Below are 24,967 nucleotides of genomic sequence, written 5' to 3' on the forward strand. Positions count from 1 at the left end.
TCCAACCATCTAGCACTAGTGGGAGGAGAGCAAGCAGCAAGCCACATGCCAAGGACATGTGCATAACCAACATGGGCAAAGTAGCACCATCTCCAGTGCCCACCCTCGAGCCTGCCTCCCTCTCCCTTCTACCCAAACGGGAGGCTTGTTTGTTTGTTTGTTTGTTTGTTTGTTTGTTTGTTTTTTTGTTTGAGCAAGCTGCCTGGACCAACAAATATGCATTGGTTTATAGGAAAAGAACAGCAACAACAAAAATCCCACCCACCAGTTTGCACACAGAGCATGCCTCACAACCCCCTTCCCCCCCAAAAAAAATCTGGAAAAAATTACTTCTGTTCATCTTCAAGTGTCAAACTTCCAAAATAGGCTGGCTAAACTATGCACTATGCATAGGCATAGCAATGGAGAAGTTTTACTTTAAAAAACAACAACATTGCTTTCCATTTAAAACTAGGAGAAAGCTGATTGGCTGGCTGCCTGCCATGATTGACAGGCAGGGAGAGACTCGTTGGTATTGCAAGTCCCTCTCCACAGCCATTTTAATCAGCTATGCAGAGTGTCAGGAAGCATGAGAAAGCGGGAGGAGAGCAAGGAGGTGAGAAATAGCAGGGGGCGCATTTTTAATAGTGTTAAGCAATTGCAGTTGCTTAACGCTAAATTTTTAGAAGTGCAGAATGGCCCTTAGTTTGCTTCCTAGAAGTAAGCAATGGCAAACGACGTCTGAACCATGAGGTTACCAGAAAAAAGCTATGACTTGACAGTAAGGAAAAAAAATAGGCACAGCACAACATCTGAAGGTTCAGCTGGAGTTCAAATCAATTTAAACCAAGGTTATCCAAGCCCACGCTGAAAACTCCTCCAGATTTACAGACTAGGGATATGTCAACACCACTTCATTGCTAACACAAATAAAGGAAACAACTTTTTTTACCTTGTAAAAATATTAATAAGACTTACATTCTGGGGTTGGTCTCACATCTTTCAACTGGCGTTGAAGTCCCTTAACATTATTATGGATTTTTGTCAGCTGTTGCTGGATTATAACTTCTATGGAAGCAAATGTGATTTAATTTTAGTGGTTTCATTTTAGCCCTGTCATTATCAGTCACATCTACTGTCTTTTATACTGATTTTAGGAATGCTAAGTTATATAAGTCCTTTTCAAGTTTGGTCACTTTATCTGTTCCATCTTCTTTCACATACTTTTCACATTTCTCCTTCCACCTTTTCCTGAGTCAATTTATTACATTACCTCACTTTTTAACCTCTAAAATGTGGCAGCTGAACAGCTTAAACAAAGATACAAATATACAACTATCAATTAAAACAGCTTTAGTTCAGTCTCAATCAAGCATTATTTATCTAATTTCAGATTTTGTATCCCAATTTTCTGCCTTTACTGGGACTGTCAAGACAGCTAACAATTTAAAGCAAACATGATAAAACTACATGATAAAACCATTAAAATCAATTACCTCCCAAACATGCATCATTAAAAACATTCCTAAAAGTTAAAAAAACAAAATTAAAATGTAAAACATAAAAACAATAATTAAAACATTGTTTAGAAAAAAGGATCATTGAGAGAATGCCATTCGAAACAAAAAAGTCTTCATCCTCTGACACATGGCAGCAAATTAAGGGAACAGACTAGTCTTCCTAAGGAGAAAGTTCCAGAGCTTTGGTGCCATGATGGAGAAGGTCCTCTCCTGGGTTACCACCCACCTAAGTTCAGAAGGCAGAGGCACTTGAAGCAAGGCCTCCTAAAATGACTATATGGTTGGGTGGGTTTGTAAGGGATTAGGTGGTCCTTAAGGGATGTTGGTCTCAAACCATATAGGACTTTGAAGTTCGAGAACAGTACCTTGAATTGTGCCTGGAAACGAACTTGAAGCCAATGTAGACACTGGAGTGATATGTCCTCTACAATCCACTTCAGTCAACATGATCTAAAGATACCTAGCTGGAAGTAAGGAGCTCTCAGCTGAAATTGGATCCAGGCTTCACAGAAAGATACCTGAATGCTTCCTCTGAAGCCACAAGCCTTATGTCTGAAGTGTCACTTAGTTAATATCAAATTTTTTTGCTTTCCCTGCTCTGGCTTTTATTTTGACCCAGACAAGCATTTATATTTATTTCTTTTAGCACAAATGTCTTTACTAGATTGCAGTTTTATTTTCTCCCCAAAAGACAGTTAAGTGGGTTCTAGATCAAATAAAGCCCAAGCTCTTCCTAAAGCTAAGACGACTGAACAGTGGCTATCATACTTTGGTCATATGATGATAAGACAAACGCACTGGTAGAGACAGTCAAGCTAGGAAAAGTTGAAGGCAACAGGAAAACATGAAATGGATTCTCAACCATGGAAGCCACAGCCTTCAGTTTGCAAGACATGAGCAACACTGTTAACAATATGGTGTTTTGGAGGTCATTAATTCATAGGATCATCATAAGTCAGAAGCCCTTCACTCATTCACATGCACTCAGGTAGAACTGCTTTTTCACTAGCCTAAAAAAGGAAACCAATTTAAATAGTCTCTCACTGGGCACTTTACGGATGCGCATGGAGTTAATGAGATACAATTACTTAGGATCAAGGTATTACTGTCTGTGGAATAGCATTATGCAACTGTCCATCATGCTGCCCAGCCCTCCGTTTTTACTATGAATACATCAGGGCATGTATGAAATAAACAAAAGCATATAAATGACTTTCAGTAGTCTCTCACAACTTTTATGCAGTTAATGTTTTAATTATTTCTGCTTTTATAGGAATTTAATTATCAAAGTGATGAATGAGTAAATTGGAATAAAGAAAGGGATATTTTTACTTTCTTCTTTCCGGTTTTTAGTCAGTTTGTATTCCAGTTCTTCTAGCATGCCGTATTCCACTCTAAACTCACTCTTCTTGTTGAAGAGAAGGCTATTTTTATCCTTTTCAATATTCATAAGTCTAGGGAAACACAATTTGAGTTTTAAAAGTCTATTTGACCAATCACATCTCTCAATTCCATCTTTCTCCCAGGATCTCCAGGTGGTACACATGCCCCCTCCCTCCCACATTTCATACTAATATTTGTTTATATTAAATGAAAATGCTAGATTATTTTCAAGTTTAATTGTTATTATAAGCTTATTTTTTATTTTAAAAATTCATAAGTCAGAAAATGAGCAGAAGAAAGGATGAATAAAACAACACACAAAACCAGTTCTATCTATGTCTGAAAACTACAGTACAGACTTATAAAATATGAGGAAAATTACCAAGTAGTTGAAAGCCTTTAAAAATTATTGCAACAGCATTTATAGATGCCTGCCAATCACATAGCTAAGCACTTCTGAAAAGAACATTTTTCCACTATGCCCACTTCCCAAATTCCGAGGTAAAATGCCTGTATTGAAAAAAGACCTCTCTTTTCAATGAGTCATCAGCTCCATTCTAGCTGTGTTAAAGAGAGCCAGAATAAGGTTTTTCAATAAGAATAAGGATCATATTATTAATAATAATGTTTATATTATTATTGTTAATAATAATGTACTATTCTACTTATTATAAAGCCCACAATTCAACAGGCAAGATTGTATTGCACTGCCACCTGACACAGCATAGCATGCCTAGCAAATTTATCAATCCCTATAGTGTTATAATGATCTGCCTACCAGATCCTTTCAATCCCAAGCTTCCATTCTTTAAAATGTGTCTAGCTCTGGTCATTCCAGAGATAAGCCTTCCCTCCCCCCCCCTGACAAAAAGGGCTAGTAACAATTTTTTTTCATCTGAAAGTCAGGAATTCAGAGTTTATAATGTACCAATCAGTATCCTTAACACTATTTCGCTCTCTTATATATTTGGGAAACAGCCTCCTGGGAGGAGACTGTCCAGGGCCCTGTCCATCCAGGTCCACCCTGATTGGCCCTCCCCCTCCAGCTCCCACCCTCCCTCCTTGCCTGCTAGAAGCCTTGTGGCAGCGACCTCCATTGTCGCCCAAGAAGAGAGAGGCAGCAACAGGGCTTTGCAGCCCGCAGGTACGCTCCTGCTGGGAGGGAGCCGGGGGGGGGGGTGTTGCAGCTTCCCTGCGGTCCGCAAAGCCCTATCACCGCCAGGGGAGGAGCTTCCCACTCCCTTTAGCCCACTTTGCGGGCCACAGGAAGCCGCGCCCACCCTCTCATGCCCTCCTGCCTGCTGCCCCTTTCAAAGCCTATTTTTAAAATGGGCTTTGATACTAATTTTATAATACTAAAAGCCTCCTAGTGGCACAAGAGGAAATGGCTGCTGCAGGGGGGGGGGCAGAAAACATAGAGAAACCTCTCATGTTGAAACCCTGTTGCTCCTACACCTAAGAGCAACAACCATTTGAGACATCCTCTACTCAAAAGTTCAGTGCTAGCAGGGCTTCCACATGGAGCAAACAGCAGCTGTGCCAATAGCAAATTTTGCTTGGTGCCTCTTGAGCCTACATATGCTTCTTTGCAAGGCACAGCACATCTACTTTGAAAATATCTGATATTAGAAGGACATAATCACATGATGGATATTAAAAGAACATAGAAAAGGCATCAAAATGGAGCAGTTCTGTTCCTTTTTCAATGCATCATATTCAACAGAAATCTTATTACTGAATGAGTACAAAACTGCCCATTGCTGCCTATCACTGTAGTATGCTCTGGACAAAGTAACTTCTACATACTATTTAACTATCAGGTTTAAATGCTTTATTTCTGGTTTGTTTCAATCCAGTTTGAGATCTCTGTAGTCCCAAACCTATTATACTCTTCCTCTGATGGCCCATTCTGTTCACTGTACTTGACTTATACTATGTAATCCAACTTGAGTCTCAGTGAGAAAGGTGGTATGTAAACAATGTAAATAAATAAAAATAAATAAATTTGTATCTTATATAGAAGTCAAGGTTATCCAAAGCAGACCTTTATGAAGATGATCTGTGAAGTTATAACTATCTATGTTTAACGAGTATGTCAATCTATATTTCTAAGGTACTTTCTCATCTCTGAAAAATATTTAAATTTTGTTACATAAATAGTGCTTCTTTACTAATTTGGAGCACCTAAATTAATTACAAGATCTAAACTTACTGGATTTTTATTTTTTTTCCTTCTCTTATGAATTCCGCTTTCTTAATCTGTTCAGCTTTCCTCTGCCAGTTCCAAATATTTTGATCAGCACCTGGAGTACTGTAAGAACTGTCATTCTGCAAAGAACATAAGAACACTTACTTTAATCAGAAACAAAGTTTTGACGCATACAGGGGGGGAATAGGCGAGAAAACCAACTAAAGATTTAATTTGGGCTTAAAGTTATTTACATTTTGCAGCAATATTGCTCAGTGTAATGACATCACATAAGCATAAAGAAATGGCAGTCACATGCTCAAATGCCTAAATACATCTTACACTATAACTTATCCCAAAGATGCTACAGCAACAGAGTAACATTCATTTATGGGAAACTTGAAAATAAAGCATCTGAAAAAAACAGCAAGGTGTTCTGGGATCCAGAAGGATCTGGCAACACACAAACAGATCTGCAAGAGATAGATTCAAGTGGATTGCCATGTTGGTCTGAAGTAGTACAATAACATTTTTCAACGGCGCCTTTAAGACCTATGAACATTTATCCGAGGCATGAGCTTTCGTGTGCATGCACACTGCGCGCGAAAGCTTTAAAGATGCCACTAGACTCAAATGTTGTTAGATCTGCCAAAGCTATGCATTGCTGTTCTCTTCATTGTGAGGTGATTCTGGGCACAGTGGATATGTTCAGAGTCTCCCCTGTAGATAACCAGAGAATGGGACAACCCCGTTTGTGCAAAAATTTCTACACTGTTATGCATGAGACTGAACGATAAATGTGGAGGGGGTGTTTTTCTAAGCCCATCTAGTCTAAATCAACTATGTTCAGCTGTCCTAGACGGAAAGGGGCTTATGCACGGCCACCCCTATCTTCGATGTGATGAAACCTCCTCTCTCGCATTCTCCCCCTTCTAACCCTGAGCGTATCATACGGTCCTGCCCTCACTGAGATATAGGTTTGCCAAATGCCCAAGCCCTGTCCAGAACCGTTTGCAGGCTGTAGTCTAAAGGCGTTTATGTCCCAGTGGATTTCTTCTGTCTGGGCAGCGACATGCATGAACGTGGTCGAGGCATATTTTCGACTGAAAACTGTCAAGCGGTCCGACCCGGCTTTCCGCCACGCAAAGCAAGTCCTCCACAGCGGAAGATCCCCGAATACAAACAGTACGGAGAAGGGCACTGAGGGAGGGGGGCATTTACCTCCCGCTGCCTGGATCTCCCCGCGGACATCCCCGTTGCTAGGGCGGCCATCTTGGAAGCCGCCAGGCTGGGCCGGCGCGAGAAAGCGACGTTGAAGCGCCGGGCGTGAGGCCGGCCAGGGGCGGGACGAGTTGCCTTCGCCTTCCTGGGCCTTCTTGCGCGTGCGCTGGCGGCTCGGCTGCGCCCGGCGTGTTGGAAGCGGCTGTGCGTGGTACCCGCTGATGTGCTTGTGATTCTCTCGGGCGACTTCCTCGAGAGTGCTTAGCCACAAGTAACTGCCGCTGAATTCACTGGAAAACGGCGCTGGTGGGGAGGAGCTCAGGCCAGCAGGATTTCCCCCGGTAAAGAACATAGCCCGTTCTGCTCCTGGAGACAAGACGATGTACAATAGCTGTCCTCAGGGATTGTGCAGGTCTACTTAGGCTTTACAACCTCTTTGGGGATTGCATTATCAAGGGGAAAGTGGGCAGAAAGCGCCCTGCCGTTTTCTCTGTAGAAAAAACCATTATTGATGGCGTTTGTGTAATGTAGCCAAGAGTGTCTGGATGCCAGGCAAGAGCCGTTCAGAGGTGGTTTGCTATTGCCTGCCCCACATCATGACGCTGGCATTTCTTGGGGGTCACCCTTCCAAGTGATAGACAGGGCAGACCCAGATACCTTTCCTCTCTCGGATGAAAGCATATAGCGATCTATCCTCCTTCCTTCCTTCCTTCCTTCCTTCCTCCCCTCTCCCCCCCCTCCCCGGACTTCCTTGATGGTCTCCCAGTCTTATCCAAGTACAAACCAGGGCTGCATAGCTTTCCAGATCTGATGAGATCAGGCTAGGCTGAGCCATCCAGGTCCAGCATTCTTTTCCCATAGAGGGGATAAAAGCAGCCCAGAGATTACTTTTCTACTGAGAGAAAGGCCATTTAAATAAAACACAGAAGACATGCCTTTTTGAACTTCTTGAATATGGAGGAACTCCTGAAATACTTTACAGACTTTGAGGAACCCCAGAAGTGGTAATATTCCCCTTCAGGGAAGTAGGATGTGGGAGCCAGCCAATCGATCGATCAGTCACAGTTTCTGTTTTGGAGAAAGAGACTTGGCTTGGAGAGCTACAGAGGATTTAGGGTCTGGTGACATCTAGGGCCATTTCGCACGGCTTCAAAATAGCACAATGGTTGCTAATTGGAAACGCTACTAATTTGCCATAACCCACGACGTCGTAGACAATCTGCAACAATCCTGAAACCGACCCGCAAAAAGCGCTTCGTTGTAGCGCTTTCAGGGGAATCCAGAAAAGTGGATTCACCCTCCGGATAGCGATACACTCCTGCAACCAATCTGCAACAATAGCGCTAAAGACCTGTGCGTTACCATTGTTGTGGGTTCTTCAAAGTCCCTCCTCCTGAGCCTGTCCTCCAAACTTCCGGCGAAGCGATCGCCATTTTTTTTTCTCCGAGCGAGCGGGGATAAACGCACCAGCAAGCCTCTTTCTGTTTAGAGGCTTCCCTGGCTTCAGTCCTTCACCTTTAGTCACTAAGCACAAACCACATAAAAGCCCGTTTGCTGAAATAAAGTCCCTTTATTTTTTACACATTAATTCAGCCGAAAATCGGGCCCGTGAGAGGGGGGGGGGATTTTTTTTTTATCACTCGAGGCAGCGTGCCAACGATCATACAATCAAACGACAGCTCACATTAGGCAGCTGGATGGGTCTCTCCGTTGCAACGAATCTACCTAGATTCGTTGCTATGGGTCTGTTTTTTTTTTTTTTAAACCTTTCTTAAAGGGAAAGGGGCTGTTTGGGAGCATGCTAACGGCTGCCCATTGGCTGCTTGACGGCCAGGGGCGGGACGAGCTTGGCAATAGCGCTTCCTTTCTAGCGATTTCTGCCGAGACCGGAAGCCTGTGGGAAACGCTAAAAAACGCAACTGATTCCACTACAAAGGCAGGTATGCATAACGACGAATTCCACTATTTTAAATGGCGATTTTTCATCCCGCAAACAATTTGCAACAAAGATCCCCGTGCGAAAAGGCCCCTAGTGAAGTCAGCAGCCATCTGAACTTCTGGGAAAGGCCATATAACCTCTGAGGAGCTCATGCATAACCCGAAGGTTCCCCCAGAACCTTGGTTGGTATTCACTGTATTGAATAGAGGGCACAAGTTTTGCTGTACTTATTTTGGAATAAACATATAGTATAAGGCAGAGATGTCAAACTCATTTGTTATAAGGGCTTGATCTGATCATAAATGTTACTTTGTTGGGCTGGGCAATTGTGTGCCATAAAATGTAATGTCAGGTGCTAGAGATATAAACTTTATAAATTAAACAGTGAAACCTAACTAACTTTTTAATTTAAATACAAACAAAAAAATTTGATTCCTAGCAGTGAAAGCAATTCATTTACTGGGGAACCCATAAAAGCCCCAATAAATGTATTTAAGCATATACAAGACTAGTTTTTTTTTAAGAGGTAACATACAAGAGGGAGGGTATCTTACATTTCTATACAAATTAGTTACTCAGCAGCTGAGCACCACTATAATAAATTTCTTGTGTTTCTTCTCTTCCCCCATCCTACTTCTGGGGATCTTGGGGAGAGACACTGGACTCCCCCCTCCACCACTCCTGTGAGGTAGTCCAGGCTGAGTGACAGGCCCTGGGTCGCCCACATGACAGGGGCTGAGCCATTGATCTGGAGGAACAAGTTGTCACCAAATCAGAAGTGTTTATGAGTAAAAACAAAATAGCACAGTTTGGTGGCTGAGTCAACTGTGGTGTTGTTAGAAATTGTATTTCTAATGGCTTGTAATCCATCTTTGTGTGGGATGTTGGTATACAGGGAATCCACAGCCATGGTGGCTAAAATAGTATTCTCTGGAAGGTTGTTCAAAGATTATGTTTTCCCCAGAAATTTTCTGGTGTCACAAACATAACTAGGAGTGTTGATAGCATAGGAACTTAGAACAGAGCCCATATAGCCAGATACTCCCATGGTGATATGCCTGAGACAACATAGAAAGGGAGACTGCAGAAATGCAAGTTATTACAACACTTAAAGCAATAGAATGCTAAGGACTCAACAAGGACATTGTTTTTTTTTATCTCACTACGTATGCTAACCTCATTCGCTTACAATCCCCTCTTCTTTTTATTTTATTTGGGACAATATGACTGTAATGTGATATAAGTAGTATGTAATGTAATTCAGAATCTAACTTTGATCTGAGGATAAAATAACAAACTGAGCACCTCTCATTTGTAGGGATGCTTCTATGCTTGAGTGGAGACGGATGGGGCAAGCAACTCTTTTAATTATTTCTTTTCACAACTGGGAAAGTATCTGCCATTAATTCCTAACCTTGACATTTTTATTTCTCATTTTTTTTGTGAACTACAACTGAACCCAAAGTACCGATTAGCTTTTTAAATAAATAATTGTCATACTGCATAATTTGGATGTTATGACATAGTTTACTAATTTGCTACTAATTTACTTTTTCCTTATTTATTTATTTATTTATTTATTTATTTATTTATTTATTTATTTATTTATTTATTGTATTTCTATACCGCCCTCCCCGAAGGCTCAGGGCGGTTTACAGGAAACAACAAAATAGTACAGGTAACCAAGGTTCTGGGGGAACCTTCGGGTTATGCATGAGCTCCTCAGAGGTTATATCTATACTCTTATGATCCTTGTTCCATTGTCTGAGGAAGAGTGCATGCAATCAAAAGCTCACACCTTGAATAAATCTACTACAGCCCCATCTCGCATCTAGTGTTTCTGGGGAAGTTGGTTGAACAGGTTGCTGCAGACCAAATATCAGCATTTCTGGAGGAAACTTTGGTCCTTGACCCATTTTAGTCAGGATTCTGGCATGGCCATGGGGTGGAAACAGCGTTAGTCACCCTGACAGACAACCTCCACCGCCAGCTGGACTGAGGTGGGTCAGTGCTGCTGGTACCATTAGATCTGTCAGCAGTGTTTGACATAGTCGATCAAGAGCTCTTAGCACACTGCATTGCCAACGCTGGCTGATCTCCTTCTTCCGGGGTCGCAGACAGAGGGTAGCAATAGGAGAGAATCTAGCCGTCATCAGCTCATATGTGGAGTTCTACAGGGAGCAGTCCTCTCTCCTATCTTATTTAACATCTTAGAATCATAGAATCATAGAGTTGGAAGGGGCCATACAGGCCATCTAGTCCAACCCCCTGCTCAACACAGGATCAGCCCTAAGCATCCTAAAGCATCCAAGAAAAGTGTGTATCCAACATTTGCTTGAAGACTGCCAGTGAGGGGGAGCTCACCACCTCCTTAGGCAGCCTATTCCACTGCTGAACTACTCTGACTGTGAAAAATGTTTTCCTGATATCTAGCCTATATTGTTGTACTTGTAGTTTAAACCCATTACTGCGTGTCCTTTCCTCTGCAGCCAATGCCCTCCTCCAAATGACAACCTTTCAAATACTTAAAGAGGGCTATCATGTCCCCTCTCAACCTCCTTTTCTCCAGGCTGAACATTCCCAAGTCCCTCAACCTATCTTCATAGGGCTTGGTCCCTTGGCCCCAGATCATCCTTGTCGCTCTCCTCTGTACCCTTTCAATTTTATCTACGTCCTTCTTGAAGTGAGGCCTCCAGAACTGCACACAGTAGTCCAGGTGTGGTCTGACCAGTGCCGTATACAATGGGACTATGACATCTTGTGATTTTGATGTGATGCCCCTGTAGATACAGCCCAAAATGGCATTTGCCTTCATGCACCCTCTTGCTCAGCTGGTGCAGAGGTTTGGGCGCGGCATGCCTTCTACCACCTACACCAAGCCAAGCTCCTAGCACCCTACTTGGCCCCAGAACACAGCCACAGTGATCCATGTGACAGTCACTTCCTAGTGAAATGAACCCCCTGAAGAGATCAGTGCCCTGCCTGAAGTCTCAGAATTCCTCAGGGTCTGCAAAAGGGAACTCCTCTACCAGACATTTGCTTCAGGCTTACCATCCCAACAACATCCACTGGTACCCCCATGTCCTGAACCAATCTGACCTCCCTAGGGGTTCTTGTTAAGGTGTTGTTCCTGTTAAAATATTGTTCAATCAAACCTACTGTAATTCTGCTAATCTTAGAACCACTGTTGTTTATGTGTTATATTATGACTGTGATATATGTCATGATGTTCTGTGTAATACCCCACAATGTTTCATGTTAACCGCTCTGAGCCATATGGAAGGGTGGCATAAAAATCTAAGAAAATGAATGAATGAATGAATTGAATGGTTAAAGGAATATTTCCTTTCAGTTCCACATCAAGTGCTTGTGAATTATAACCTCAGGTAATGAAGATTGATATGTTCATTATAAATAGTAATAAGAAAAACATAAGCCCTCACAATTGAGAGTTTGTGAATTGTATAGAATAGTTGCTTTCGTTTTCATAAAACTATCCATTTTATTTTTCCATTTTCACAAAGCATCAAAAGTGCCCGATTTTACTGTAGTTTGAAAAAGACAGGGAACGTATCTGGGAGCTCTTGGTTGCAGTTTGCCTCTTTTAAGCAAGCATCCTACTGTTTCTCTGCTAGCTTGTAATAGTTAAATGTTCCAGAGAACAATTGGATCCCTCTGTGTGTATGAATGTCACTGAGCTGCCACAATTAGTAGTGCTTGCTGTGTGGGAAGTTAAGTACATACCTTTTGAAAGATTGTTCTCTTCATAACATGCCTGTTTTATTTTTTCATCTGCAATGCTACTGCTCAGCACCTTATATACCCTGCAGATTGTGGGAGTTCGACACTTAGAAGCTTGTTTTGTGCTGTGCCTGACATGTACCCTTCACTGCAAGCTATTGCCCTCGACTACTCAAGGGGAGTGGCTTTGCAATTCATGGTATAGTGGTTAAGAGCAGCAGGACTCTAATCTGGAGAACTGGGTTTGATTCCCCACTCCTCCACATGAAACCAGCTGGATGACCTGAGGCTAGTCGCACTTATCTTAGAGTTGTTCTTGCAAAGCAGTTCTCTTAGAGCTCTCTCAGCCCTAACTATCTCACAGAGTATGTGTTATGGGGAGAGGAAGGGAAAGGTATTTGTAAGGCTTAAGGTTTTGGTTATAACCTTTAATGCCATATGCGATCTGGGCCCAGTATACCTGAGGGATCGCCTCTCCACCTACAACCCTCAAACAGCCTTGCACTCTACTACTTCCAATCTCCTGGTGGTCCCTGGCCCCAAAGAAGCCCACTTGACTTGCACCAGGGGCAGAGCTTTCTCCATTCTGGCCCCCACCTGGTGGAACGAGCTCCCAGAGGAGATCAGGGCCCTGATGGAACCCAAACAGTTCCGTAGGGCCTGCAAAAGGGAGCTCCTCCTCCAGGCATTTGGTTGAGGTTGACCCGGACCATCACTTCCAATTGGCCCTCATGCCCCCCCCTAATATGCCCGCCACTAATCTGCCTAACGCACTGGGTCCCAGTAAGAGTTGAGCTGAGGCTCCTTTGCAGTTCTATCATATTATTATTGCTGTTATCATGTTGGGGTTATTGTTGTACTGTTATTGCTGTTGTCACATGTGTTACCTCATGTTATCTGTATCTGTTTCCTGTTCCCTGTAAACCGCCCTGAGCCTTCGGGGGAGGGCAGTATATAAATATAAATAAATGAATAAATAAAATAAGTCACTTTGGAATTCCTTCGGGTAGTAAAAAGTGGGGTGGCGACCACTGTGTGGTTCCCTTGCCACCTGGTGGTAAGAGCCTCTACAAGAGCCCCCCAGCTGGGCATGCCACTGAAATTTGCTCTACCCCAAGGCCTCTTGAGAGTCCCATAATCATGGGATACAGGCATAGCCTCCCTTATCAATGCCCAAACTGCCCATAGTTGTGACAGTCACGTGAAACACTAAAATAACCCATGACAATGGAATAGCAGGGAGGGCGGGTGGGAAAGCCACAGCGATCAGAGGCTGAGGATTGTACAGCACCTGCATATATAGGTGAGGGGCAGGCAGGTAAAGCTCACAAGACTACTTAGCTCCTCCCAGCCCACCTGACTGACCCATGGTCACGGCTGCCATACTTGGAACTTCAGCCCATCTGCCTGGCCATGTGGCATCTGTCACTAAGGAGCTAGTACAACTATCCACACACACCCAAGTGTTCCCAGAGGCATGAGGCTCTTGGCAGTCCATTGGGCAGGGGATTGAAGGAGTTTTTTCCTGCTGAGAGAGATAAGCGATTATGGGGAGTTTTGTTGTGGGAATTTTACTGTGTTGCCCCCCACAAGCCGACTTGACTGGGAGTGGCAGTCTGTAAATCAAATAAACAAACTGCATGGCCACTCCACCAACTTCCTTAAAGTCCCAGGATCCCAAAGGTGGCAATGAGGTAAGTCCCAGTCACATCTCTTCAGGGAGCATCCTTCACTACAGGTGGATCCTTGGTTTGGAATTTTCCAGCATTTTGCAGTTTTTCCCAGTGTTCTGTAGCTGTCCTGCCCTGCCCTTTTGGCAGCCATTTTGTATTGGCACAAACTACTCTTTCTACGATTCAGATTTTCCTCACTTCCTTTAGCTCAATCGAGCTTATAAAACATTAACAGCCAATCCTTCTGCAGAAGATGAATTTCTAAAAGAGAGACTCTTATAGAAAAACATTTTATGGAACGATTGTTTTTCCAGCTGTAGAACAATGAAAAGTGTTCATAAGTTCAAACAAAATGGCTTATGATGAAGACCTTGTATTGTCTGACGGATGTTTTTCAGAGTACTTTGCTGCTGAATTTTTCCCTTTTGTTTGTGTGACTGCAATTATTTTTTATTCCTTTGTGCTCGTGTTTTTTATGTAGCTCATTTTGAATAGGAATTAGCACATGGTGAGGAGCACTCTGAAGCCGGCAAAGAGTCATCAGCACACATTCTAGGAAATTGTTCTTACTGATTAGTTCCTGGAGAGAATTGAAAACATCTTTTTATTTGTACCCTTCAGTGCTCTTTAATTCTTAACTTTCCATGTTGTAATGCCAGGGGAACATGTTGTGCCCTCTGATGCATTTGCTTTATTTTTCATACTGAGTCACCATTCTATTTGAAGATGATTATTGTGCAAGGGTTTTCAGACTTCATTATAGTCAGCCTTGCTATGTCATGAAGGGGGGGAAATGCTTTTTAGAATATTTCATTGTTCTGAGTTTTCTGGGCTGTCTGGTAATTCTAGTAATTTTAGTCCCTCACATTTTGGCAGTAAGTATGGCTGGCATATTTAAAGACAGGAGGACCAACAAGATGGAGATATCTCTGTGACAAAGTGTGGTATGTGTGAACAGTCGCTGGGCATTTTTTTTACTTCTTGGGGCATAAGTGTGTGTAATGCATCACATTCCTCTCTTATCAGGGAGTCTCTTAGAATGGACTGGAACTAAGAAGTGCTTTTCCTGTGTCTGGGTGGGGTTCTTTAGAACAGTGGTCCCCAACCTTTTTATCACCGGGGACCACTCAACACTTTTTACTGAGGCCCGGTGGGGGGGTAGTTTACTCCTCTACTCTCAACCACTTCCCTAGCGTTCTCTGATCGCTATGGTAATGTTTAAACATCCCTTCAAAATAAGATACAGATACGCCACAACAATGAAGTGTGTTGTAAAGGGCTGGGGGGGGGGATGAAGTAAAGGGCCGGGGGGGGAGAAGGTGTCCTTCGGGGCCCACCTCCAATTAGTCGAAGGACCACATGTGGTCCGCAGCCCACAGGTTGGGGATCGCTACTTTAGAAGATCCATTCATTAAGGTCTTGCCTGTCTTATCTGATGAACTGTTGCAAGGTGTTTTTAGAGTTCTATGGCCTTCTTAGATTATACCTAAAACAAAACAATGAAAGCTGCTTCCACATGGTAGCGATACTCCACATAGCTTTCAGTGCCATTGTGAACACAGTGGCAAAGGAGGATCTACATGGTAGTTCTTCCCACACTAACTTTGGCTCAGTCTCTGACAACTGCTGTCTACCACCATGTGCCACTGGAGACCCTTTTTAGCTTTATTTAAAAATTGGTAATGCCATTATTGAATAGTGGGTTCAGTAAGGCACAGAGTTACTTGTTTGTCAAAACATCAGCTCTTTATTGGTCGGACACAACTGAACTAAGGCCACCTGAACTTGTATACAGTTCAGAGGTTCCCTCCATAGCCCGTGGTTGGCCCTAAGTGGAGCCCCCTGATCGGGTAATTACAGCGAACAATAGCAGTCTGGATCCTGCGAGCTGGCCAATGGTAATTATGCATCTCCAATTCTAGCATTAGGATCCAAGCTCCTGATCTCTCTTGCACTGCATACACAACAGCAGTGACATTGCAGTGATCTGTTGCCACAAGCTACAAGTTCCCAGCTTAGTGGAAGGGGAAAAGTGTGTGTGGTAAAATGTAGAGAAGGGTGGGTGACTGGGTGTTTGGGGGTGGGAAAGCGGCAGCGGAGTGCGGGGGCGAAGCAGTGGCAGTGGAGCGCAGGGTTGAGTAGCGGGGCGGCGGGGAAAGTGTTCACGGGAGAGAAGGGTGGGTGTTTGGGGGCGGGAAAGCGGTGGCAGGGCGGTGGAGTGCAGTGTTGAGTTACGGGGCAGGGGAGAAGGAGGGGGGCGCCCAGTGTACCCTTCACCTCCTCCCCACCATAGAGAAAGGGAGGAAGAATGGATAAGAGAATGATAAACAGGGAATAAGCAATTTGAGTGACTATCTAAATTTAAGAACCGGGCATTTTTGTAATGAGTAAAAGAAAGGAAACGTGTACTAATAATTAAATTGTCTCTCTAGGGTTTGACCAGCAGATGTCGTCTGGAAAGCCATGCCAGCCAGATGGTACACACATGATACTCGCTTTTTAAGTTTTTTATAGAGCTATTTCCTGTCTCTAGCTCACAATCTTAAACTGAATATATACAAATAGTAGAGAAAGGGCTTGAATAGGAATTAAACATTGTTTAAAGAATTTTGAACAGCATTTTAAAATCCCTGGGGCCCTTTTGCATAGTGAATTTCCAGAGAGACATGCCATCTGGTCCAGGACTTCTGATTCCTGCAATCCAAACCTCCATGTACTTCAGTCCAAACTGCTCTTGCTGGTCTCTGCCTGTGAACCCACTAGGCAGGCCAGTTGTTGAAACCGTTCAATGCCAGTGCAGGATAATAGCCCTGCTTATATGTATGTATCTAATAAAGATATGTATGTAATAGCCCTGCTTGCTGAAATCGGTGGTTAAAGCAAGTAGGGAGTTGTTGGTCAACAGCCCTGTCCCTTGTTAAGGGCTTGCATTTGAGTTTTAGATGATGTTTCAAAAGTTGGTTGAGGCTATTGACTCCCCCCTTTTATGAAGCACAATCGGAACTAGCCAAAAGGTGGCATATAAATGTCTTTAATCTTTGATAAGTAATGTAGAGTTGATGTGCAGATAAACTGAAGATAATTCCATGAAAGATACTTCATAGCATCTGAAGACTAGTCCTTTTTGTTTTCTGCACTTTAACAGTGTTCTTCCCCTTTTGTTCTTTCACTATGACAGTCCCATAAAAGCCACAAATAGCATGCTATTGTAAGCCTCTGGATCCATCTATAAGATTTACAGGATGAAGAACACAAGCTTCTCTGGATCATTGCCATATTTTAGGAAAGGGTTTGTATTATCAATTCTAGAATGACACCCACAATGGTATGTGCCCAGCATTTGCCAGGCTCACAGACATACATCATGGGAATGCAGAACGTGTGAGTAGTGATATTTATTCACTCATAAATGTCTTCAACAGAAACAGTAAATTCTAGTTTGTCATTTATTATTATTATTATTATTATTATTATTATTATTATTATTATTATTCGATTTATTTCCCACCACTCCCTACAGGCTCGTGGCAGGTAACAGTCTTAAAATCCCCCATTAAAACCCCCACTAAAAGACTATAAAAATACCCAACACAACAGTAAATACCACTCTCCCCTACCCGAACAAGGGCATTGGAGGATGGAGGGTAATGATGAATACTTCAAACCCCCAGGGGGGGCAATGTTCTTCCTTGCCAATCCCAGCCTCAACCATAGACCTGGCGGACCAGCTGGGCCAGAGGACGCATAAAGATGTTGAACAAGGTGGGGGAGAGAACCGCGCCCTGAGGGACCCCACAAGGGAGTCTATAAGGACGTGAGAACTCTTCCCCCACAACGACCCTCTGGGTCCTGTCTTGGAGGAAGGAGCGTATCCAGCGCAAGGTTGCACCCCCTATCCCCGTGCCGGCAAGGTGGTGGGCCAGGATCTCATGCGCCACGATGTCAAAGGCCGCTGACAGGTCTAAAAGGACCAGCATGGCTGACCCACCTCTATCCAGCTGGCGACGGAGGTCATCCAGCAGGGCGACTAACACCGTCTCCACCCTGTGGCCAGGACAGCAGCCAGACTGATATGGATCGAGTGCCAAAGTTTCTTCCAAGAAAGCCAGGAGCTGGTCCGCTGCGGCCCTTTCCACCACCTTACCCAGGAATGCTAAGTGCGATACTGGGCGGTAGTTGGCAGGGTCCCGCGGGTCCAGCATTGGTGTTTTCAGGAGAAGGCGAACCACCGCATCCTTCAGCCTCTCAGGGAACTCCCCGGAACTCAGGGAGCAGTTGATAACGTCCCTGAGTTGGCCTCCTATCCTCTGGCCACCTCCTTTGAGGAGCCCAGAGGGACAGGGGTCCAGGGGGCAAGTGGTCGTCCTGACCGACCCAAGCAACTTGTCCACTTCGGAGTATTACATGATGTTAGTCATGCAACCAACTGATTCCACAATTGATGTTCATTACAACTCCATTATTGGGCTTCTAAAGCGATGTCTGCATATTATTCAAGAAAAAAGAGCCTATTTTTATATTTTAAAAGAATTAAATACAAGAAATGACCTTATTAAAATCTTTTTTCCTAATCAATGCTGTATGTATGCTGTATGTACCATGATTGCCCCCTCTATCTCTGAGTTCTTGGAATAATCTGGAAATATTTTTAATTAAATCATTGAAAGCTGTAAAATTGAAACAGTTTTTCACATATTTCTTACAATTAAAAAAAATCCTCCAAATGTTCTAGCATAAGTACTTTTGGAGGCAATTCAGACTCATCCCTGTGAAATAATGCTGCCTTTCTGTACCCAGGGGCATTTTAGATAGTTTATAATATCAAAAACTAATGAAAAATCAAACAACTACAGCAATACAATAAAAGCAGCAACAATAAGCACTAAATTGTAAATATGGCAACAATAAAATTAAATGTACTAAGCTGTATAAACAGACACTTAACACTAACATCTCCCAAAATAGGGCAATTCTGCCTGGCACTTTAAATATCACAAAGATGGTTTCAGGTGAACTTCCTTTGAGATGTAGTTCCATAAGTGGGTTGCAACCACAGAAAAAGGCCTGTCAGATAGAGCCCTGCCTCAGATCATTGTTCCAAGAACATATGATCACTGCCTTCAGAAGTTCAAAGTCCGAGCCTAGGTTTTCTTGTGCTGTACTCCTTCAACCTTCTTTCAGCATAGCGATGACATGATCCCTGCACCCAACCCCCCAAAATAATCTGGCTGCTGTACTTGAATCTACTGACATTTCCGAACAGTTTTCAAAGGCAGTAATCTAACCTGTGGGTAACCAGAGAATGGATCACCATGTCCATATTACTCTTTTCAGGGAATGGCTCTATCTGGCGTATCAAATGACATTAATAAAAGGCACTATATGCCATAGAGAGGACATGAACCTCCAGAGGTATAGGCCAGGATCCAGTAGCACAGCCATATCCCACAGAACCAGCCAACTCAGCTGTTAGGCAGAAACAGGACGGGGTGTCCTTTGCATATTGTTGGCACCTTACACCAAATCCCCAGTTTCTTGCACACAAAGGGCAAGCTATACCTCTGCAGAACTCCATCATTCTCAGCAGCAGTGCCCCAGAACCACCTTCTGCAACTACCCAGCCAATTAAGAGTGGAACTACTGAAGCACAGAACCATCACCTCATAACCCAACCAGAAGGATACCATAGCTGATGGTACCCAAAACCACTGAGACATCTAAGAAAATCAACAGAGACACATTTCCCATTGATGATTAGTCAAGGTAATCTGTTTATAATCCCAGCCCAAGTCCAAATCCAGATTGAAATGGGTCTAGATAAACCATGCAAGACTAGCCACCATTATCAAAAATTGATGAATTTGTATGATTCAAGAGCTGCTTCCAGTGCTTTGCACATACTTTCCCTCTAAACTTCAGCATGTTTTCCCTGTCCAAGGGTCAAATTCTACAAAAGGGAAAACTTAAGCCTCTAAAATTTTAATATAGTAAATCTTCACAGAAAGCCTCTTGGACTTTTTGAAGGGGGGATTACCATCCCTTTGGGGAAGGACTGGAATGCTTTTGCCGGTGACAGTTTTAAGGCAGTGGAGATTTTCATCCTTATTTGTGCTCAGTTTCAAATAAACTTGTGAACAATATTTCCCTATTGTAATGGTCAAAGGAGAGATGCCGTCCAAGGAATCATAATGATGACAAAGCTACAACTCACATTTCTCTTGCTCCTTTATAATGTTTAGTATTTTCAAAAGAAACCATAGAAGTTAACTTAAGAGTTAAGAAGTCTGAGCTTTTTAAAACTGTTGAGAGCAATAAAGAAGAAGGCTGCTAGTTTCCTCAACAGCTTTTCAAAAAGGAAAAAGGAGTGCAGTCCGGAAAATAATTCCACTTACAAAAGAAAGGGGGCAGACAAAGGTTGTCTTCAGCATCAAAAGAGCTTTGAGAGATATCATGCTATCCCTATGGCAGTCAATAGCTGGGCGGTGGGGGTGGAACAAAAGCAGGTTTTTGATATTTCATAAGGTAGCAAAGATTGGTTATTTAAAATTGGCCAATTTTAAACAACAGTGAGAATAAGTTTGTAGTAGTTAGTTGAAAATAATCAATTCACCTTAAGAGAATTACAAATCTAAATCAGATTTTTGAAGCACTTTTCTCATCTGTCCTTTAAAAATGTGGTGGAAAGGATATTTCTCTCAACAAGACTAAATTCCATGTTCAACATAAGAAAATGGATTAACAGTTTATAGACCTAGTTGAATTATAACTCTGCTAGAATGTAGGTGTGTGTCCAGAGACCATGAGTATAGCTCATGGAAGAGGTTTTGTTTTGTTTTTTGGCCACTTTTCCCTTCTTCTTGTAACTCCATGCGGTGGTAATTTTAAAAAGTTGCCTGAGGAGAGGCCATCTGCCTTCTAATCTGGGAAGAAGATGCAGTGTTGTGGCTGTTAAAATGATTGTGGGAATTGTTGCAGTTAGGAGCAACTCTAGGCCCAAGTTCTATAATATAATATATAAATAAACCTGTTGAGTTCCTTCACAAAGAAATGAGATCAGTTCTACAGGGAGCCTAGAAGATCTTCCTAAATTCTCTTTATAACAGGTTAACAGAAAACACAATTCTCAAGGTCAGGGAACCCTCTGAATGGGATTTAGAATGGGGGCCTTCGTGAGAGGGTGGAATTGTTGGAAACCACACATCACCACTTTTGCACAAGCTCTTGTATGTAAATGGAGCAGAATTCATAATTAGGGCTCTCACAATTTGTTGTTGTCCCTACCCACCAAGCAGGCCACACCCTGGATCTCATTTTTGGTGCAGGATTGAGTGTGGAACTGGTTACAGCTATTGCTGTGCCATGGTTGGACCACTATACTCTGAAGACTTGGGCACCAAGCAAATTTCAGCTTGCCCGAAGAGACTTATGGATCCAATTGGATTCCTGAATGTTCTGCAGGACCCTATGCCTCACAGCACTTCTCTAGATGGACTGGTCAGTGACTTGAATGACAGAATGCTGGCTGCCATCAATGAGATAGTTCCCAGATGTCTTCTCTGCCCCAATCTCAAGCAGGCCCCCTGGTATACTGAGGAGCTCTGCAGGAAAAATGGGAATTGAGATGACTACAGCGTGTTTGGAGGAAGACTCACAGGAAGACAAAGAATAAAAAAAATCTTATAGAATGCAGATGAAAGCCTATGAGATGGCAGTGAAGTCAGTGAAACGCAACTTTTACTCGTCATGCATTGCGTCTGCGCACTCATGCCCAGCACAATTATTCAGGGTAGTCTGATCCCTCACCACCCTTGATGAAGGGCGCCAAAACAGTAGCCAATTGGATATTAGCTGTGAGGCATTTTCAAATCATTTTGCAGACTAAATCTCACCTCTGAGCCACAACCTCCCTCCAACTTTGGATACAGAAAGCAAACTAGAGGCCCCTTGGCCGTCCTTGAAGAGAATACTGAATTCCTTCAGACGACACTCATTACACTGAGTTACTTTCAATGGGAGAATTCCCAGAGAGTTTAAAAGAGACTGTGGTACACCTGTTGCTCAAAAAAACATCCCTGACAACTACCATCCCGTCTCACATCTAGCGGTTCTGGTTAAGTTGGTTGAAAGGGCTGCTGTGGACCAAATATCAACATTCCTGGAGGAAACTTCAGCCCTTGATTCATTTTAGTCAGGTTTCCAGCCTGGCCATGGGGTGGAAACAGTGGTGGTCGCCCTGATGGATGACCTCCACTGCCAGCTGGACAAAGGCGGGTCAGCGCTGCTTATACTATTAGAGCACAATAGCCTCCAGGAAGGGCGTTCGACACAGTAGAACATGAGCTCCTAGCTTACCACCTCACCGGCTCCAGGATACAGGGGACAGCCCTCAAATGGCTGATCTCCTTCCTCCAGGGTCACAGACAGAGGGTAGTAAATAGAAGTGAGAGTATCCAACCACCATCAGCTCACATCTGGAGTGCCACAGTGAGCTGTCCTCTCTCCTATTTTATTTAATGTCTTCATGCGCCCTCTTGCTCAGCTTGGTGCGGAGGCTTGGGCTGGGTTGCCACCAATATGCAGATGACACCTAGCTCTTCCTCCTTATGGATGATCACCCTGACTCCCCCCAGAACCCTTAGCCAGATACCTGAAAGCAGTGATAATGTGGCTCAAGCAGAGTCATCTGAAGCTCAACCCTTCAAAGACAAAGGTCCTGTGGCTGGGTAGGAAGGGACCAAATAATGAAGCTTGCTTATCCAACCAGGAAGGAGTGTGTCTAGCACTAGCCCACTCCACCAGAAACCTGGGTGTGATCCTCGATACCTCCCTCTTCATGGAGGCACAGGTCACAAGAGTAGTGCAGCAGGCTTTTTACCACCTATGTCAAGCCAAGATACTATCACCCTACTTGGCATCAGAACACCTAGCCACAGTGATCCATGCGATTGTCATCTCTATACTGGACTTATGCAACTTGCTCTATGCAGGCCTAACCTTATCCTTGATCCAGAAACTACAAGTGGTTTAGAACGCTGCAGCCAGGATTTTCACTAATACACCATGGAGTTCCCACATCCAACCTGCACCCCAACAACTCAGCTGGATCCCAATTGAATTCCGGATCAGACTTAAGGTTCTGGTTCTTACCTTCATGGCCATATGTGGCCTGGGCCCAGTGTACCTGAGACTGTCTCTCTGCCTACATCCCCAAAAGAGCATTACGCTGTGGTACTACCAACCAGCTGGTGATCCCTGTCCCCAAGGAAGCACATCAGTCCTCAACAAGGGCCAGAGCTTTTTCTGTCCTGGTCAACACCTGGTGGAACGAGTTTCCTGAAGAGAATCAGGGCCCTGCCTGACCTCCCACAATTCCACAGGGCCTGCAAAAGTGAGCTCCACCAGGCATTTGCTTGAATTCAGCCTACCCAACAACATCTGCTACTCCTTCCTCAGACACCCTCTCCATGACCTGAAGCAGCCTGACCTCCCTGGGGGCTGATCTAAGTTATCATTCTATTTGAAGCCACTGATAGAGTATTGTTGATATGTTATTTATGACTCTGTTATATGTTTAGACTGTTTATGTATTATCCCTGCAATGTTTTATGTGAACCACCCTGAGCCGTATGGGAGGGTGGTATAAAAATCTAATAAACAAATAAATATATGAGTCATTGTGGAAATGTACGTGCACAAATAATTATGGATCCAGACATTTTGCATGCCTTTGTGATTAAAAACACTGTGCCAGGCAGCCAGAAGGGACATGGGGAGGCATTTCACAGCTGTAGATCACTAGCTACAAAATTCTAATGCTTGGCATGTTTAAAAAACACTCTGAATAACATACAGGCTTCGGAGAGAGAAGGACAAGGGAAAACTGTGGGAAAGCAATATGAGACTATGCAGGTACAATAGGCTTTTTTTGCCCAGTGAAACATACACTAACTGTTGGAATACAGGTGGACTGTTGAATGTTTGTGCTGATCACAACTTATGAACAAAAATGACCATGTGCCACACAACATAGTGTCTAGGGCAATGAAGGTCTAGGGCAGCCTTTCTCAACTTTTGGTTGAGAAACCCCTGAAACATTCTTCAGGTTTTGAGAAACCCCAGAAGTGGCACGACCATGCAGAATATGGTTGGGAAGCATAGCTGTGTACATGCCCACCTAGGGCCCCTTCCCTTCCCACCCTCTTCCAGCCTATCATTGGCCATTTTGGGACAGAGGGCAGGTAAGCATGACCATATATGGTCATGCTGTTGTTGTTAGGTGTGAAGTCGTGTCCGACCCATTGTGACCCTATGGACAATGATCCTCCAGGCCTTCCTGTCCTTTACCGTTCCCCGGAGTCCATTTATATATGGTCATATCACCCAATAAACATTTAAGAAATTTTAACAATTAATTAATTCCCACCCATTCAGGAAACCCTTCCAGGGCCATCAAGAAATCTTTGGGTTTCATGAAATCTTGGTTGAAAAAGCCTGGGTTAGGGAGTGAGAAGAGCTAGTGAAGGGGACTTCATAGCTGAAAGATTGTTAAGAGTAGACGTAATTGCTGGTGGTTTGCATAAGTAAGCAGGATAAAAGAAACCGGGCAGAAAAGTATTGATAAATACCATGGGGACAGATTGAAGCTAAGGTGTTCACAATTAGGAGGTTTCAGCACAAAATATTATCTTTTCCCTCTTAATAAAACAGTAAGGGGTGTTGGGGTGGCCTCAGTCCGTAATGGAGAAGGGCAACAATTGGTCCCATGGCCCTGGACTGACAAGCGGAGGGGCGATTGGTCCCTTACCAGGACAGACCAAAATTCCATCCAGCCAGGGGCAATCTGGAGAAATGGCTGCCAGTCTGCTCCTGACCACCAAAGGGAGAGGAGGTCAGTAGGGCTGCCAAGGGGGGTGAGAACAGAGGTTTGGACAGGCTGCGCCAGCCCTTTTCGCCCCAAGGCTGTCCTAACTGTTATGTCCAACTGTACATTGCTTCAGAACCCTGACAGAGCTGGCAGGAGGCTGCAGAGTGCTCCCCCTCCCCCCCTTCAGGCCTGCTGCAAAGGAGCCTCTGACAGCCCCTGACTGAGGGGAGGAAGGCATTTTCCTTCAGAGAGCAATGCAGGGGAGCCTGAGGGCCTTCCTTTTGAGGGGGGGGCTTTCCCCTTCTGCCAAACAGATGGCTGACAGGGAGGCCATAGAAAAGCCCCTTCTCACTTAAAATACTGCTCTGGCCGGGGCTTAGACACAGCCAAGCCATGTGTCTTTCTTCTTTGCAACTCTCTGCAGATTTGTGGCAGATTTCACAGCACAGCATTATTCTG

The 24,967-nt window shown here is 43.7% G+C and overlaps 1 protein-coding gene across 5 annotated transcripts in view; it reads right to left on the reverse strand.

Annotated features, from left to right (window-relative positions):
- Positions 1–24,967, reverse strand: part of CCDC112 (coiled-coil domain containing 112) — a 52,725-nt gene that overhangs the window by 10,941 nt on the left and 16,817 nt on the right. For 2 of the 5 annotated variants that reach the window (XM_077344328.1, XM_077344326.1), the window contains 3 exons: positions 5,095–5,210; positions 2,832–2,953; positions 958–1,047 (listed from right to left, as the gene is read on the reverse strand). In XM_077344328.1, coding sequence (XP_077200443.1) covers positions 958–1,047; positions 2,832–2,949 — 208 coding nt within the window. In that variant the 5' untranslated portion in view covers positions 2,950–2,953; positions 5,095–5,210. Of the gene's footprint in view, positions 1–957; positions 1,048–1,475; positions 2,801–2,831; positions 2,954–5,094; positions 5,211–6,291; positions 6,659–24,967 lie in introns of those variants that run through there. The other 3 variants (XM_077344325.1, XM_077344324.1, XM_077344329.1) reach the window with 3 other exon arrangements.

Source organism: Paroedura picta, chromosome 7, assembly GCF_049243985.1.
Source record: "Paroedura picta isolate Pp20150507F chromosome 7, Ppicta_v3.0, whole genome shotgun sequence".
Lineage (NCBI taxonomy): Eukaryota > Metazoa > Chordata > Lepidosauria > Squamata > Gekkonidae > Paroedura > Paroedura picta.